Source organism: Glycine max, chromosome 13, assembly GCF_000004515.6.
Source record: "Glycine max cultivar Williams 82 chromosome 13, Glycine_max_v4.0, whole genome shotgun sequence".
Classification (NCBI taxonomy): Eukaryota; Viridiplantae; Streptophyta; class Magnoliopsida; order Fabales; family Fabaceae; genus Glycine; species Glycine max.
Genome location: NC_038249.2, coordinates 1,921,094 through 1,938,706, shown reverse-complemented (window position 1 = coordinate 1,938,706; position 17,613 = coordinate 1,921,094). Strand labels below are relative to the sequence as shown.

The 17,613-nt window shown below is 38.0% G+C and overlaps 2 protein-coding genes across 2 annotated transcripts; both read right to left on the bottom strand.

Moving 5' to 3' along the window:
* Positions 1-12,363: 12,363 nt before the first annotated feature.
* LOC102665408 (uncharacterized) lies at positions 12,364-13,928 on the bottom strand. The gene is made up of 2 exons (XM_014765342.3): positions 13,560-13,928; positions 12,364-13,482 (listed from the first exon to the last, which is right to left on the bottom strand). Exons 1-2 carry the CDS (start codon positions 13,809-13,811, stop codon positions 12,454-12,456), a joined length of 1,281 nt encoding a protein of 426 aa, XP_014620828.1. The 5' UTR covers positions 13,812-13,928; the 3' UTR covers positions 12,364-12,453.
* LOC106794181 (uncharacterized) lies at positions 13,864-17,370 on the bottom strand. Its single transcript, XM_014765341.3, has 3 exons — positions 14,310-17,370; positions 14,137-14,240; positions 13,864-14,073 (listed from the first exon to the last, which is right to left on the bottom strand). Exons 1-3 carry the CDS (start codon positions 15,919-15,921, stop codon positions 13,864-13,866), a joined length of 1,926 nt encoding a protein of 641 aa, XP_014620827.1. The 5' UTR covers positions 15,922-17,370.
* Between the last annotated feature and the right edge of the window lie 243 nt (positions 17,371-17,613).

The following is a 17,613-nucleotide window of genomic DNA, read 5'->3' as shown; positions in this document are numbered from 1 at the left end:
ATGAATTGCACAATGAAGATATCCCTTTTATCTCCCAAAATAGATTAGGAGACTGAGTTAGAAAAAAGATGTTTCATGTGTGATAACGTAGGTTGTTCCAAAAATACAAATGTCCTGGTTGTGTTAAAAACGTAAGCTGGTAAAAAAAATGTTAATTTTGATAATATGTTGCATTGTTGGTAATTTTATTCTATTTGATGTTAACTTAATTTCTTTTTTTAGTTGAATTGAAGTTGTGGGTTAAATAAAAAAATATATAGAATTAAAATAAGAAAATGAAAAACAAAAATTAAAATAGAAGGTTGAGAAAAGATATGCTTCGAAACATTAATTGAAAAATAGTCGTTGGAGAAAGGAGGGAAGAGGGAGGCGCGGAATGCGTTGTCGAAACAAAGATATAAGAAGAATGAAGGAATCGGCTTTGGCTGTGAAAGAAAGAGAAAGAGAGATTAAGGGTTTTGAAAGGAAAGAGAAAGAAATTAAGAATGTTAGGATTTGACGATGGTGATTCTGATTCCGACAACGAGCAGGCACTGTTTGGGAAGTACCCGGAGCTACAGATGTTTAAGTGGGAGAACAGTCTCATTCACCTTCCTTCCAATTTATCATCTTTGTTATTGCCGCAGACACCACTGTTTCACTGTGAGCGTGAAGAAACCCTCAGGGTTCACCCTCCTCCCTTTCTTCCGTTGCAAGAAACCCTCGATCATCTGTCAGCGAACACTGCCCCTACTCAGGACATCACCCATCTTCAACAGGCACGCCCAGCGAACCCACCCCCCACTTCATCACCATCTCCCAATCTCTGCAAGAGATGGACCAATGAAGAACACAGGTACTATATTCTATTTCATTGTTTTTCTTATTAGATGCTATTTGCTAATGTTTCATTCAAATATTTATTTTTGTCACTTTTTCCTTTTCATAACAGGCTGTTTCTTGAAGGGCTTGCCTACTTTGGCAAGGGTGATTGGAAGAACATCTCAAAACATGCTGTTAAGACAAGAACCAAGACTCAAGTTGCTACTCATGCCCAAAAATATTTTCTTCACATAAAGGAAAAGGGAAAGGGAAAAAGAAAGAGCCTCTTTGACATGGCCTTGTAATTGTATTGAGTTTTTAATGTTAAGCTTCATAGATACAATTTATAATGTAAAGTTCCGAGTTACAATTCTCATGCTTCTGTTAATATTTGCTATTTAGTAAAAGTTTCACTTGCCATTTACATTCAATTTGACAGATTTCTTTTCCATCTAGTTACTCAGTTATCAATAAAACTTCTCGATTGCCATTTAACGATTCATTAAACTTTTAAACCGTTTAATATAAACCAATAATGTGCCTGCATTTGATGTGCAATTAGAAATTCAGCACATGGCCATTGGTGGTGATAATAGGGATTGACTATGTCAATTCAGATCTTCGTTTCTCTGTTAAACTGGAATTGGATTTTTCACTATTCCCATCATATTGCACGATGTTCACACACACTAACTTTCCATTTTGTTTGCTGGTAAGTGTCGTTCTGTTTAATAGCAGATTGTTCGATTGGAATGTGGTCTCTTGATTAGAATAGTTGTTTTCTCTCGTATATTATGAACTTTACGTTAGTTTCTATTTTTAAATGTCTGGTCAAAGGACAAACTTTTGATTATGTGAGTCTGTCATTTACCATCCTTATTTTTATGATTTCCGTGTAGTAAATATATCTATTTTTCACTTAAGTAAGCTAGCTTGGTCATCACTTAACTGACAAAAGAAGTTAAGTGATGCAAAGTTTGTGCCGCTTATGTTTAATATCAAATGAGTGTATGGTTTAGTGCTCCTATTCACGTAACAAAGTGTGTTATTACTATTCGGTAGATTTATTTGCAGTGGCAACTTAGAATGCAGTTTTCCATAATAAAAATATTTAAAGATACCCTTCTTATTATAAAATAAATTTAATACTAATAAAAATACTAATAGAATAGAAATAGATATTCTTCTAATTTAAAGCTTTTCTAGTCCTTTAACAATGATGCAGTCTATATTATTGTGCAGAAAGCGTAGCATGTAACGGCCCTGCTTTTTAATCCTCCTATTAGTGAAACAATCGAGTTTCGTGAAATAAATACTAATACTTGATTACATTACAAATTCTACATCTAATCTCTCACAAATAATTCAATAATTATTTAAATAAGAATATTTAAATATTTTTTTAGTAAAATAGATTAAATTATTTAAAAATATTAAATTGTTATTTTTATTTTTTTAAAAAATATTACTATAATAATATATTGGATTGGTTAAAGATAATTATAATTAAAAATAATAGAAATAATAGATAAAGAAATATCGGTTAAACAAATTTTAAATTACATATCATTTTTGGTAAATAATTCTTTCTCTTAGAATCACACACATAAACCATCTCCCTTGGTATTAGTGGGTTACTCAAGAACCAAGAAAAAAGCAAAAAAATTCTTTCAACAGAATTGGTAGAGGAGGAAAAAAAAATAATAAAGAACACAAATTTATTGCTTTAAGAGGCGAGTAAAATACTTTTTTCTAAACCTCTATGGTATGAATTCTTTAAAATATGTTTTCTTGATATACACACATACACACATTATCTAAAGGGTTTTATCATTGAATTAATGAATATATAATTTAACCTTTAGGATGAGAATCAATTTGTACGTATGTGTGCTATGTTCTAGCCATTGCAAATATTATATGCCTATATGTGATTTCATATTATTAGTTGATTCTATTATTCTTGTTGTGTGATTTTGAGAATTATTATTAAATGCATGAAATTAGGGAGTTTGTTGGTAGTTTTTTTAGAATGGTATTCTTGTAATTTTGTGAATCGAAAGTGATGATGATATACATTTTATTATGAGATTATATGATGGATATCTCCATGAGATGAGGATGAAATTATTATAGATTCCTCCTTTTGAGATGAGAAGGAGATTTTGAATAACTTTATTTATGATGAGGAATATAATAAGACGTCAATGTATGAAATATAAGTTCATTGACTCTTTGAAGAATTTGAATTCTACACTGGTTCCGGGAGCAACAGAATTGAGTCTTGTAATTCTGAGAATTACTAAATTATATCTTTTGTAGTTATTTGGATGCATTGAAGTGTTTCCGTTTATTTAAATATTTTATTTATTCAAAATTTCATAAATTGTGATTGTTTAACATGATTTTTATTGGTGTGCAAATATATACATATATAAACTTATATTAAATTCATTGTGGATATCATGGTTGATTTTTTGGATTACTCCACCAAATGAGAACAATACTATTGCGAATTCCTTGCGAATTCCTGTTAGTTATTTTATTCACTGAAATTTTTGTCTCATTATAAGTTTTCATAGCACAAGGAAGAAGTTTCTGAGTTTAAGGAGACTTGAAAATATAGTTTTCTTAGTTATATTTATTTTAGCTTGGTTAGTATTTTGGACAACACCGGATGCAGTCATTTTTGTTATATTTTTAGTGTTCATTTAGTTTAAATGCCCATATTTTGAAGATAATATTTTTACTTATGTAAAAACTTATTTATTTATCTTTATATATTATAGAAGAGATATTTTTAAATTATTATAATTTTAAGGTTTTATATTCTTTTAGTATGGTTTTTTTTAATGAAAGGTTTTACTTCACTATACTTTATGAATCTCAGAAATAGGAAGTTCAATCATCCAACTGAACTATACTTGCGACTTTTCTTAAGAAGTTCAATCCAATACCGAATGGTATACCTACTTGGAACATAGTTATACTAATCACATGATCAATAAAATATGCTAAATGCCACAGCTACTTGTAACATAGGTGACTCCATTCAATCTTCCATTTTGTTTATGATCTCCACTAAATTTATTTTCCTTTCAAATTTCCAGAGAGTTCAGGTTGTACTCTCACTCCTGAACTATAGAAGATGATATCATGTCTGGCCCTGCAAATTAGTTAAACGAGACATAAAGGAAGGAAAAAATATATCAGATGGGGGTCACATTTTTGGTAGTAAGCGTTGGGGTTGAGTTTTGCTTACCCCACCCCCGAAACCTAACACGGTGTAGATTTATCCCATCCCTGCCCCTGACGGGTCAGGTTTTTCCCGTCCCGCCCCGCCCCCGACATGCTTATAAAATTCTATAAAAAAATATATTTTTTCATAGAATGAAAAATATAATTTTAAATAGCAACCATAACATATTTTTAGATTATATATGTGTTAGCCCATATTTTCGATGAGCTAAAATATGCTCTAAGTATGCATTAGATGTCGTCTCAAGTTTCGAAGCGTATGACAGAGCAATGGTCAGGACCTGTTCGAATCGGAAAAAGAGAAGAGTCTTTGGAAAGGGATTCCCAGGTTCAAGGAAGTATTTACGAAGTACAAGGCTAGGACAAGAAAGAGGGCTTCGAATCATTGGGCGATTCGAGCTGGCGAATGGTCGAGTCGAAGTCATCAAGCTGGCGTATGGTCGAGTCGAAGTTCAAGACAGCAAGATTTCTGGACTTAGCACAATTTCTGACCAAACTCCACAAAATCAGCTTCGACTTCGAGCAATATGGATAACCGTTCTAAGGAGCAGTTATGTGCATGTAAGATGTACGTGGCAGGACACTTGGCATTAGGGTAGTGTTCGACCGTTAGGGCAGTTTATTTTTGAATGTCTATATATAGTAGTTTTTTAGTCAGATTTCGGGGTCGCAAATCATTTATACAAATCCTTATATACTCAAAGTACCCAGCGCAGAGAGAAACGAGTACGCAAGGAGAATGTATGTTTGTGAACCATTTTTAAGTTCCTGTAAACTTTACATTTCGAATGCAATTTACGTTTCACTTTATAATTTCTGCCTTTTAAATGGTTCATTCGATCGAATGAACTCACTGCTCCTTTACATTCTGCAATTTTCTTTTCCTTGCCTAGTTACTTCCAGCATTTCGATTTCTGTTAAACAATTTTACTTTCTGCAAACTTCAAAACCATCAAGTGTTCGTTGCAACGATGAACATCAGAAACTTGACATTTAAAGCAAACACATAATTGACATGCTCCTGAGATTCACTAGTTGGTCTCGCAAGCAATTAACTTAGACTAGCGGTTGTTTACCAAATTCCAGTGTAAACAAATTGGCACGCCCGGTGGGACCCGTCAATTGTGTGTTTTTGGTTTTAAATTATTATTAAAGTTTTGTTTAGTGCAGTTGGTTTATTGCATTCTTAATTGTTTTGATTTTGTATGCATTTAAGAAGTGGGAAATCTGTTCCACACTTAACAAAATTCAAAACTCGTACAAGGATGGCTAGACCACCCCCAAGTAATCGAAACAATGACCTTCCAAATATGGAGGGGCAACCAACACAGACATCTGTTAGTAATGCCAATATAAATTCTGGCATAGGAGCAATTCCTGACCAAACTGTTGGCACGATAAGTTCGACCGCTTCGACGGTTATGAATCAGACAGGGGTAACTTCTCCCATGACCAACATGACGTTGGCAAGTTCGACCACGTCAGCGTCTGCTTTTGCCCCATGGAATAACCCTAGTTTAGGGAATCCCAGTGGAAGTCCCTTTCGACCGCCTCAAAATCCTCTATATGGCATGCCTACATCTTTGATGGCAGGGTTGCAAAATTCTCAACCAAATATAGAGAATCTTAATATGTCCTCTCCATCAGGATCCGTAGCGGGCAATCAAGGTAGGGTAATTCCTCAACATTTAACCAATACATCCGTTTTGTCACTCAGACAACAAATGGATGAAAGTAACCATGACATGGTTAACATGTTAACACAACAAATAGGAACTGTTATTAACCCCTTAATTCAAAATACAAATGACAGTTACCAAATGTTAACAAATCAAATAAGTCGAATTGCTGACTTTTTTGGGGCACCACCCATACAGCAATCACCAATTCGACAGATCCAAATACAGGCGCCTGTCCAAGAGATACAGATGCCTAACAATCCAGGGATGCAAATGGCTCAAGCACCACAACCATTGGTACGCATAGAGCCACCGCCCCAACAGGTCGAACCAAACTCGGGTATAGTATTGGTAAATAGGAACCAAAATGCTGATGAAGTAATAGGGAATATTCAACAAAACCGTTTCGATAGGCAGAATAACCTGGCCCAAATGGTCGAAACGATTTTGGTGCAGAATGGTTTGAACTTAGGCTTACACAGGCCTAATTTTGTGTCTCCATTATCTGAATATGTGTTACAAACAGAATTACCAAGGGGTGTGAAAATCCCTAAGTTTACTAAATTTGCAGGAGAGACAAATGAGTCCACTGTCGAACACATTGCTAGATATTTGGTCGAGGCAGGGGATTTGGCTAATAATGAAAATTTAAGAATGAAATTTTTCCCTAGTTCCTTGACTAAAAATGCTTTTACATGGTTTACAACCCTTCCTCCTCATTCCATACATAATTGGAACCAATTGGAAAGGATTTTCCATGAGCAATTTTATATGGGACAGTCTAAGATTAGCCTTAAAGAGTTAGCCAGCGTTCGACGCAAGGCACTTGAATCAATTGATGATTATTTGAACAGATTCAGACTCTTAAAGGCAAGGTGTTTCACCCAAGTCCCTGAACATGAATTAGTCGAAATGGCTGCTGGTGGCCTAGACTATTCGATTAGAAAGAAATTAGATACCCAGTATTTAAGGGATATGGCTCAATTGGCTGATAGAGTTCGACAACTCGAACGGTTGAAGGCCGAAAAGGCTAGAAATTCTAAATTCCACAAGAAGGAAAAGGTTGCTTATGTCGAAACCAATGACAGTGACCAGGAGTTCGATATTATATATGAAGATATCGAAGACAGTGAGGTTGATTTAGCAGAATTAAAACCTGGACCTCCTTATGTTTGTAAACTCCTTAGACCTTCCAATGGAAAAAACCCTGTTGAACCTAAAAATGATAAATTTGTGTCTAAAACTTATACATTTGACATAACTAAATGTGATGAAATATTTGATTTATTAGTCACAGATGGCCAGATTGTTGTTCCTAAGGGCTTGAAAGTACCCCCAATCGAACAACAGAAAAAAAGGGGTTATTGTAAATTTCATAATTTCCTTGGCCATAAAACCTCACGTTGTGTTCTTTTCAGGGATTTGGTTCAAAAGGCTCTTGACGAAGGAAGGCTAAAATTTGGTGAGAAACCAAAGGTTGTTCAGGCAAATGCTGAAACATCCAAAGCTGCTGAAACTCTCTATGCGGAGCCCCAAGAAATAATGATGGTCGAAACAATGGAGGTGTCCCATGTGCAAGTTCAGGATGTATCTGAAGAGGATTACAACGAACAGATGAAGGTTGTGTATCCTCAGGCTGAGGAGGAGTTAATTGATTTCTTGAACAGATGCAAACTCGAAAACAAGATTGTGATGCTCTGCCCTCGCTGCAGTGCAGTATGTGATAAGGAGGCTACTGAGGGCCTCAAGAAATACCAAGTTGTTAACAAGGGGGCAAGGCAGAACCAACGTTTCGATAAAGGCAAAAGAGTTATGGTGCAGTCGAATACTAATCAGAAGTCGGGTCGAAGGAATACTTTCGCTCCTCCTGGTTCAGTGCCGGTCGAAAAATGGATGCACCAGGGACTCATAAGGTTCAACAAAGGGATCATGGAAGTAGGTGGTTCGAGTGGAACGAAGCAAGTTGGCCCACAAGAGGCCAATAAGTACTCTTATAGGAACAATTACAGAGGAAAGAATCCTATGACGAGGACCTAATGGCGTAGGTTCCAGCGTCAGAAGAAATTGGCCCAACAAAATCTGCAAACGGGCCAGTATAAAGAAGTATCCAGGAGGCCAGTAAAAGAGAGACTCCTGCCTCCAGTCGACGAAGATAAGATGGAGGATGAGGATCTACTGGATTCTGAGCCAGATTTCGATGTCATCTGTGTGGTATCTATCTTGCCATCTGAATATGATGTCCAATCTGAAGTTACTGAGATCGAAAGTGAGTTCGATCATTTTGATATGGCTGACCCAAAGCCAGTATGTTACTATGTTATGAATAATGGCTGTGTGGAAGAGCAATTAGCTTATTTCGAAAAGCCAGATTTTCAGATGAAAAGTCATCTCAAACCTCTTTTCATCAGAGCAAAAGTTGAGAATGTTGGAATCAACAAAGTGCTCATTGATGGAGGAGCGGCTGTCAACTTAATGCCTCGATCTATGCTCTACAAGATTGGGAAACATGACACTGATCTATCTGCCCACAACATTGTGCTTTCGAATTATGAGGGTAAAACTGGCTATTCTTTGGGAGCCATTCAAGTAGATGTTGCTGTAGGCAGTATAGTTCGACCAACTCTTTTCCTGGTGATACAGTCTAAGGCTAATTTTAACTTGCTATTAGGAAGGGAGTGGATTCATGGAGTTGGGGCTGTGCCATCTACCCTTCACCAGAAGCTCATTATCTGGAGGGAGGATGGGATTGTTGAAAATATAGAGGCGGATCAAAGCTTCTATAAGTCAGAGGTCGATAATTTTACTGCACAAACCTTTGACAAAAAGTTGGCTAACATAGCACCTTGTGGTGACAAGGAGGCTGTTGTCGAATCGAGTGACAATGTTGTCCACTCTGTCAAACTCCATCCTACCTATGGGTTTATATGGGAGAGGGAGGAAATTGATGCTGTTCCCTCTGAAGATGGAGTTATTCCACCAACTGGGTGGAATATATATGAAGATTAATATGACTGAGGCCACTGCATGGGCCAGAATTACGGCTTATATGGCCGAAAATAGAATAAATACGGCCTTTGAGGCTGAATCTCAACAAAATATGGCAGTTGAAGCCAAGATCGAAGATCATGAAAACAAAGAAACAAAGGATCGAAGACTGGATTGTATTTATGATGATGAGCCGCTGGGTTTTGAGAAAAATCCCATAAGTGAGGCGCCAAAGATGCAGGCTCAAGATCCTTTGGAAGAGGTCGATATTGGAGATGGCTCGATTAAAAGGCCAACTTATATCAGTGCCAATATCACCTCAGGTTTAAAAGAAAAGCTGGTGCCTCTTCTTAGAGAGTTTAAAGACTGTTTTGCTTGGGATTACCACGAAATGCCTGGGTTAAGCAGAGAAATGGTCGAAATGAAGTTACCTATTAAGGAGGGAAAAAGACCAGTAAAACAACTACCAAGAAGATTCGCACCAGAAATCATGTCCAAGATCAAGGAAGAGATCGAAAGGTTGCTGAGGTGTAAATTCATCAGGGCTGCCAGGTATGTCGAATGGTTAGCAAATATAGTCCCTGTCATTAAAAAGAATGGAACTCTTAGAGTATGCATAGATTTTAGGGATCTAAATAATGCTACACCTAAAGATGAATATGCTATGCCAGTAGCGGAAATGTTGGTAGATTCGGCAGCTGGTTTCGAATTTTTAAGCATGTTAGATGGTTATTCTGGTTATAACCAAATATTTATTGCTGAAAATGATGTGTCGAAAACAGCATTTCGATGCCCTGGTGCTTTAGGCACTTATGAATGGGTGGTTATGCCCTTTGGGTTGAAAAATGCTGGGGCCACTTATCAAAGGGCCATGAATTCCATGTTTCATGATTTTATTGACACATTTATGCAAATTTATATTGATGATATAATCATCAAATCCTCCTCAGAAGATAGCCATTTGGATTATCTTAGGCAATCTTTCGAACGAATGAGGAAACATGGATTAAAAATGAATCCATTAAAGTGTGCTTTTTGTGTGCATGCAGGAGATTTCCTTGGTTTTGTGGTGCATAAAAAAGGCATTGAGATAAATCAAAATAAGACAAAGGCTATTCTTGAGACGAAGCCTCCTTCGACCAAAAAACAGCTTCAGTCTTTGCTAGGAAAAATCAACTTCTTGAGGCGATTCATTTCGAATCTAAGTGGCAAAGCTCAGATTTTTTCGCCATCACTTCGACTCAAGAAAGATGAACCATTCAAATGGAATGAAGAGCATCAAAAGGCTTTCGATGAAATTAAAGAATATCTGATCAAGCCTCCTGTGTTAATGCCTCCTAGTCGAAACAAGTCTATGAAGTTGTATATTGCTGCGTCTGACAAGACCATTGGTAGCATGTTGGCTCAGGAAGATGATGATGGCATAGAACATGCAATTTACTATCTTAGTCGTGTACTAAATGATGCAGAAACTAGATATACTGCCATAGAAAAACTTTGTCTTTGTCTGTATTTCTCTTGTGCAAAACTTAAGCAATATATAAAGCCTGTTGATGTTTATGTGTATTCTCATTATGATATTATTAAGCACATGTTGTCTAAACCGATTTTACACAGTAGAATTGGAAAATGGGCTTTAGCATTAACAGAATATTCTTTAACGTACAAGCCTTTGAAATCTGTTAAGGGTCAGATTGTGGCTGATTTTATTGTAGATCATTCATTGATCGAGATGCTGCAAGATTATGTCGATACAGAGCCTTGGGTTTTGTATTTCGATGGATCGAAACACAAACATGGAACTGGAATTGGAATTTTAATAATATCCCCCAATAAAGTTCCAACTAAGTTCAAATATAAAATCAGAGGGCTTTGTTCTAATAATGAGGCTGAGTATGAAGCTCTAATTACAGGCCTTGAAATTTTAATTAGCCTGGGGGCAAGAAATGTTAATATAAGAGGTGATTCAGAATTAGTGTTGAGGCAATTAACACAAGAATACAAATGTGTTAATGAACACTTAGCAAAATATTTTGTTATAGCAAGTTCTCTTCTGAATCATTTCGATTATATCAACATTGAGCATGTACCTCGACAAGAAAACCGAGAAGCAAATGATTTAGCCCAAATAGCTTCAGGGTACAAAATGTCGAAGGAAAAGTTAACTCAGTTAATCGAAATAAAAGATAAACTGGTGTTACCAGAGCCATTAAGCACTAAATTGCCAATGCCAAAACTTGTGGGGGCAAGTATACCACAAAATAATGAAGATGAAAGTATGAATGATCTTCAGGAAAAAATTCAAATTTTGGCCATTGACAATATGTTAGATAATGATTGGAGAAAGTCCATTATTGAATATTTGGAAAATCCAATAGGCAATGTGGCTCGAAAGATCAAATATAGGGCTTTAAATTACGTGATTGTGGGAAATGATTTGTTTAAAAAGACTGCAGAAGGAGTGTTGCTAAAATGTCTAAGTGAATCAGAAGCATACTTGGCAGTTTCCCATGTTCACAGTGGGGCTTGTGGATCACATCAAGCAGGCCATAAAATGAAATGGCTTTTTATTTCGACAAGGTTTGTATTGGCCTTCGATGTTGAAAGACTGCATAGAATTTGCTAAAGGCTGTCAGGAATGCCAAAAGCATGCAGGGATACAGCATGTACCTGCTAGTGAATTACACTCCATAATCAAACCTTGGCCTTTCAGAGGATGGGCTTTGGACCTAATTGGTGAAATCAAGCCTGCCTCTTCTAAGAACCAGCGTTATATTATAGTTGGTATTGATTACTTCACAAAATGGATCGAAGCAGTCCCTTTGCCAAATGTCGATCAGGAAGCAGTAATTAGTTTCATTCAAAATTTTATTATTTATAGGTATGGTATTCCCGAAACAATTACCACTGATCAAGGTTCAGTTTTTACTGGACGAAAAATGCAAGAATTTGCCCAAAAAACTGGCTTTCGATTATTAACCTCAACACCATATTACGCGCAAGCAAATGGTCAGGTCGAAGCAGCCAATAAGATTGTAATTAACTTGATTAAAAAACACATTGCCCAAAAGCCAAGAAATTGGAATAAAACGTTAGATCAAGTTTTATGGGCATGTAGAAATTCTCCTAAGGAATCAACTAATACTACCCCATTTCGACTGACTTATGGGCACGATGCTGTACTTCCGGTCGAAATACATTTGCAATCAGCCAGGGTACAAAAACAAATGGATATTCCAATCGACCATTATTGGAAAATGATGTCGGATGAGTTAGTTGATTCAGATGAGGAGAGATTAAGAGCATTAGAAGTTTTGACTAAACAAAAAGAAAGAGTTGTTAAAGCTTATAATAAGAAAGTAAAGTCAAAAACTTTTAATGTCGGAGATTTAGTTTGGAAGGTCATCCTGCCCATGGATAGTAAGGATCGAGCCTTGGGCAAATGGTCCCCAAATTGGGAAGGACCGTTTAAAATAATTCAGATTTATTCGAATGGTGCTTATGAATTAGAGGAATTAACCCCTCAGAAACGTACTTTGAGTATAAATGGTAAATATTTGAAAAAATATAAACCAACACTGCTCGAAGTTAAAATAAGCATAGAATAAGAAAAATACTGGAAACATAAAAATGGCGATAATGGTAAATTGCCACAAAAGGGCATTTGTCAGTATTACATAAAAAGTAGAATCGAAATACAGAATTCGAAATAAAGAAATTATAAGTTCTACTAATGCATGACTAAGTCCTCATATAGTTTCTTCAGGGTGGCCATTTCTTTGCTCAAGACCTGGTCAGCACTCTCCATAGCTCTCGCCTCATCTGCTACCGCTTGAGATGCACTAAAGGCCTTCAGGCCTTCCCTCCCTTTTTCAGCAACGAGCTTCTGAATCGAATCAGCGGCCTTCTCCTGGAGTTCTTTGCGTTTGGCCTGCTCTGTTACAATTTTCTGCCTTAGATCATCGACCTGAGACAGCAAATTTGTAATAGTTGCCTCCCAGGAGGAGATGTTATCATCACAGGCTTTGATCTCAGAAGATCCTTCTTTCGCCTCTTTGGTGAGACGCTCGACTTCATGTTGAGCAGCTTGGGCTTTTTCGAGCAGAAGGATATGTGCCTGTTTCTGGGCATCCAGTCTGGCGCCATTTTCGCGTTTCTTCTGCACAGTATTTGCAAATTGATCGATAATGGACTCGATTTGGATGACTTTGCCTAGAATCTCATCAGAGGTAAGAGGGTTGTGCAATTTCTTCAAAAAGTTCAGGTGCCCAAAAGCAGCAGAGGGGTTCTCTTCAATGGATTTAAGTACGTCTGCCCGTGCGTATTCCATTGATAACTTCAAAAGCAGGCAATCTTGGCGTACTGAAGAGGTTATGTCAGCATCAGATGAGGACGAAGCACCAGGAATCTTTTCACTCGAAGTGTTGGCTTGACTGGTGTTCAGCAGGAGTCGAAGGGCTGCAGCAGGGTCTTCGTCTTGCATTTTAATGAATGTATCTTCTGCGATCCCTATGCTAGCGGAAAGCTTAGATGTTGAAGACGCCGGGTAAATGTCCAAACCTCCAGCTTCAGCCTCTTGTATGGCCTCTTCATCGGAAAAGTTTTCTTCAGATGAACTTTTCTGACTCGATCCATAAGGACTGCTGGATCCAATACCTCGACCTTCACCCTGTTCCTCAACATGCACTGCATCCGTCTCAGGAGCGGGAGATGTTTGAGCACATGAGGGTATTTCTTCTATAGAAACATCTTGTTGTACCTGATTCGAATTGTCATGGAAAAGGTTAACAAATAGTTTCGTATTAGCTATGATTAAAATCACATTAAGAATGATACCTCGACGGTAGGTTGTTCTTGTGGTAAGTTCGGTTGCTCGACAGGGTTGCCCATTTCAGCAATAGAGGGAGTAGCCTCTACTTCAGTGCCGTCAACATCAGTCGAAGGTGGTTGGATGTCAACGGGATGATTGTTACCTTGTTCTTTTGAAGACTTGGTCTTTTTCTTTTTCTTCCTGGCTGGCTCGCCACCCTCGACAGTCACAGAAGGTTCAGGCTCGACCTGCTTCACTTTCTTTTTCTTCTTAGGCATTTGAGCCTGGGAATTGCCTGCCTCTGTTTGGTCAGCAGATTTGGTCGAAGTCTCAGGTGATTTTCTTTTTCTTACAAGAGGTCTTTCCTCTTCTTCCTGTGTTATGAGGGTAAAGAAATGTCAGAATATAGACTTGAAAGAGAGTTATAATATTGACATTAGAAATAAAACTTGCATCTTTTTCTTCGTCGAATTCGATGACCACACGCTTCGAGCGTTTTGAGGTCGTGGTAGTCTCAGTGCTATCATCTTTCTTTTGATTCTGAAAAATAAAGAAATATGAGGCAAAGACGTTAAGAGTAAAAGATAAGTTCAGAAGAGTTACCTTCTCTTCTTGTTTCCATTCTTGGATCTTCACCCCAGTGGGTTTCTTGGGTCTCACATCAGCTCGAGACGTTTCAGCAATTTTCTTTGTCATGATTGTTTTGCCTGAAAGTAAGAATATTAGAAAAGGCAAAAATACATATCAATTTAGAAAAATCAAAAGTAAGTTAGTACCTCGAGCTTGAAGGTTTGAGCGGATATTCTCGACCGTTGGTTGTGTAAAACCACTCTCAAGTCTGGAGATCATGATAGTAGTGTCTCCAACTGAACGGCCCGAATAATATTTCTCCCACCAGGTAACAAACCCTATGGTGCAGAAGTGGGAATGGTTGAACTCAAAAGGATGCAGGTTATAGTTTTCATCTAGAGAAATCTTCAGAAACTTCTTGAAAGTTTTTTCTGAAAGATTGGCTCCTCTTATAACATCTCGAGGATCTTCGAACAAGCTTTTAGGACGGATTTGCGAGAGGCCAAATTGTCTTGAAACCAAATTAGGCTGGTATCCAACCAAGCCTAAATAGTTCGATTGAACACCTGTACGACAAGATAGGATCTGTGGATTCAAGTAAAATGACCATATTTCGTTCACTTCTTCTTCATTGTCCGGATCGACAGCAGGAAAATCGTCAGTGAACCAGGCCGGGCCAACCTCTCGACTAATGAATGGAGCATGTTGGGGAAGAAACTTGTCAAAGCTCAGAAAAATCCTCATGTACTTTAGGAACAGCTTTTGTGGGTTTTGATCGAAGGTCTTGGGTGTTAATCGAAGTGCTCTCTGGCCTTCGATCGAGCGATTCGCAACTTCTTCAGCATAATCTTGCGGGATTATTAATCCCATTTCTTGTTCGAAAGTGGCATTAAGCCACAATTGGAGAAGCCACATAGGCCCAGACACTAAGAAGGAAGACCCATCCTTCGATTTCTTCAGATCATCACATGCCTCACCAAGCGATTCGTATAGCACCGCTAACAAGAGGCGTCCAAATCCAAAGTTCTGACCTTCATGAATTTGTATTGCCATTGGAATAAATCTTTTGGCTACTTGCAAGGATTTTGTGCAAAAGACATAGTGAGATAGCCATAGGGTCAAGAAGGCTACATGCTCTTCATCAGAGACTTCCTCTTCGACCGATCCTTTGTGTTCAGCTATATATTTGGAAAAGGTGTTCTCCTTATATACTAGCTTGATATTATCACTAGATTTAGTGGGATCATAAGTTTCTCCGCTAGGCCTAAGGCCTGTGAGGGCGGCTACGTCTAAGAGAGTGGGGGTCATCATGCCACATTTAAATTGAAAAGTGTTGGTAGAGGACTCGAAAAAGTGCATAGCTGCTATCAGCATTTCTGGTCGATATTCAGGACCAGATCGAGAAAATTGTATCAAATCAAAGATGCCATATGTCTTCCAAAAATCCTCATATGCTTGTTCGACTCTATCAAGCCAAGGTAGGTAATCCCTATGGGCTATTGACGGGGCGGATCGAAAGAGTTTGTTGGGTTTGCTTAAACAATTAAAGTTGTAAGGCTCACTATCAAAAATCCTGGGTTCGCAAGTTGGATAGCAGGGAAATACCTTGTTCATTGAACTCGAAAGTGACTCTTGGTCTGGCAGAGGTCCACCGAAAGCATAAACTGTCCTTTCTACTGCGAAGGGGATCATCACCTCCGATTCCCAGGTTTCTGTGTGTTCGGCGTCACCATGTGGTTCTGGAACCACCTTTTCTCCATCAGGCCTGACTGTAAAACGGTGCCATTTCCCAGCAAACGGAACTGATTCTTGCGACATTGTAAGAAATCTGAAAAGGGGTGATTTTCTCGTGAAGGGTTTGATAACTGAGGGAATCAGTGAGTAAAAGCGTGGACTCACGGAGAACAATGGCAGAGCTCAGAGATTCGGTGAGTTTGATGATGAAAGGAGTAGCAAGTTGTTATCTGAAAATAAGGAAGCGTCGCCGGAGATAATGGATATGAAGCAGAAGAAGAAAGGTTTCAGAAGCAAGGAAGAAGAAGGGTTTTTGGAAGAAGCTGAAGGGGTTTTTGTTTGGAGTTCTGGCGCTATTTATGGAGTTATGCTTTTAAAAGGGGAAAAACAATATAATAAGAATCAAGGGTCAGAAATCAATCACATCAGAGTTCCTTTTTGACTCCCCAGCGTGACACGTGTCCCACTCTGCCTAGAAAGGTGGAATTAATGATGGGTAGTGGGAGATCGAGGCGACGGTTACCAATAAACGTGACCATCGTGTCGCCGTTTTAGGAGAACTGGAAGGAGAAGAGAAAAAATGTCAACTTCTCATCCTCCTTCGATCTCGAATCGAAGCAGACATTTTTTGGGGGCAATTTGTTAGCCCATATTTTCGATGAGCTAAAATATGCTCTAAGTATGCATTAGATGTCGTCTCAAGTTTCGAAGCGTATGACAGAGCAATGGTCAGGACCTGTTCGAATCGGAAAGAGAGAAGAGTCTTTGGAAAGGGATTCCCAGGTTCAAGGAAGTATTTACGAAGTACAAGGCTAGGACAAGAAAGAGGGCTTCGAATCATTGGGCGATTCGAGCTGGCGAATGGTCGAGTCGAAGTCATCAAGCTGGCGTATGGTCGAGTCGAAGTTCAAGACAGCAAGATTTCTGGACTTAGCACAATTTCTGACCAAACTCCACAAAATCAGCTTCGACTTCGAGCAATATGGATAACCGTTCTAAGGAGCAGTTATGTGCATGTAAGATGTACGTGGCAGGACACTTGGCATTAGGGTAGTGTTCGACCGTTAGGGCAGTTTATTTTTGAATGTCTATATATAGTAGTTTTTTAGTCAGATTTCGGGGTCGCAAATCATTTATACAAATCCTTATATACTCAAAGTACCCAGCGCAGAGAGAAACGAGTACGCAAGGAGAATGTATGTTTGTGAACCATTTTTAAGTTCCTGTAAACTTTACATTTCGAATGCAATTTACGTTTCACTTTATAATTTCTGCCTTTTAAATGGTTCATTCGATCGAATGAACTCACTGCTCCTTTACATTCTGCAATTTTCTTTTCCTTGCCTAGTTACTTCCAGCATTTCGATTTCTGTTAAACAATTTTACTTTCTGCAAACTTCAAAACCATCAAGTGTTCGTTGCAACGATGAACATCAGAAACTTGACATTTAAAGCAAACACATAATTGACATGCTCCTGAGATTCACTAGTTGGTCTCGCAAGCAATTAACTTAGACTAGCGGTTGTTTACCAAATTCCAGTGTAAACAATATGACAACATAAAATCCAATCCAACACTAGCATAAAATTCAATCCAATAGTTTCATGTCTTAGTGTGTTATATATATATGTAATGATATTTTTGTAAATTAATTATTAGTAGGACGGGTTCGAGTCAGATATTAATAATCTCATCCCCGACTCCGAATTCGACTTTGGCTCTCAGAGAAAACCCGAACCCGACCCTAAACCCGATCAACTCGGTTTTCCCCATCA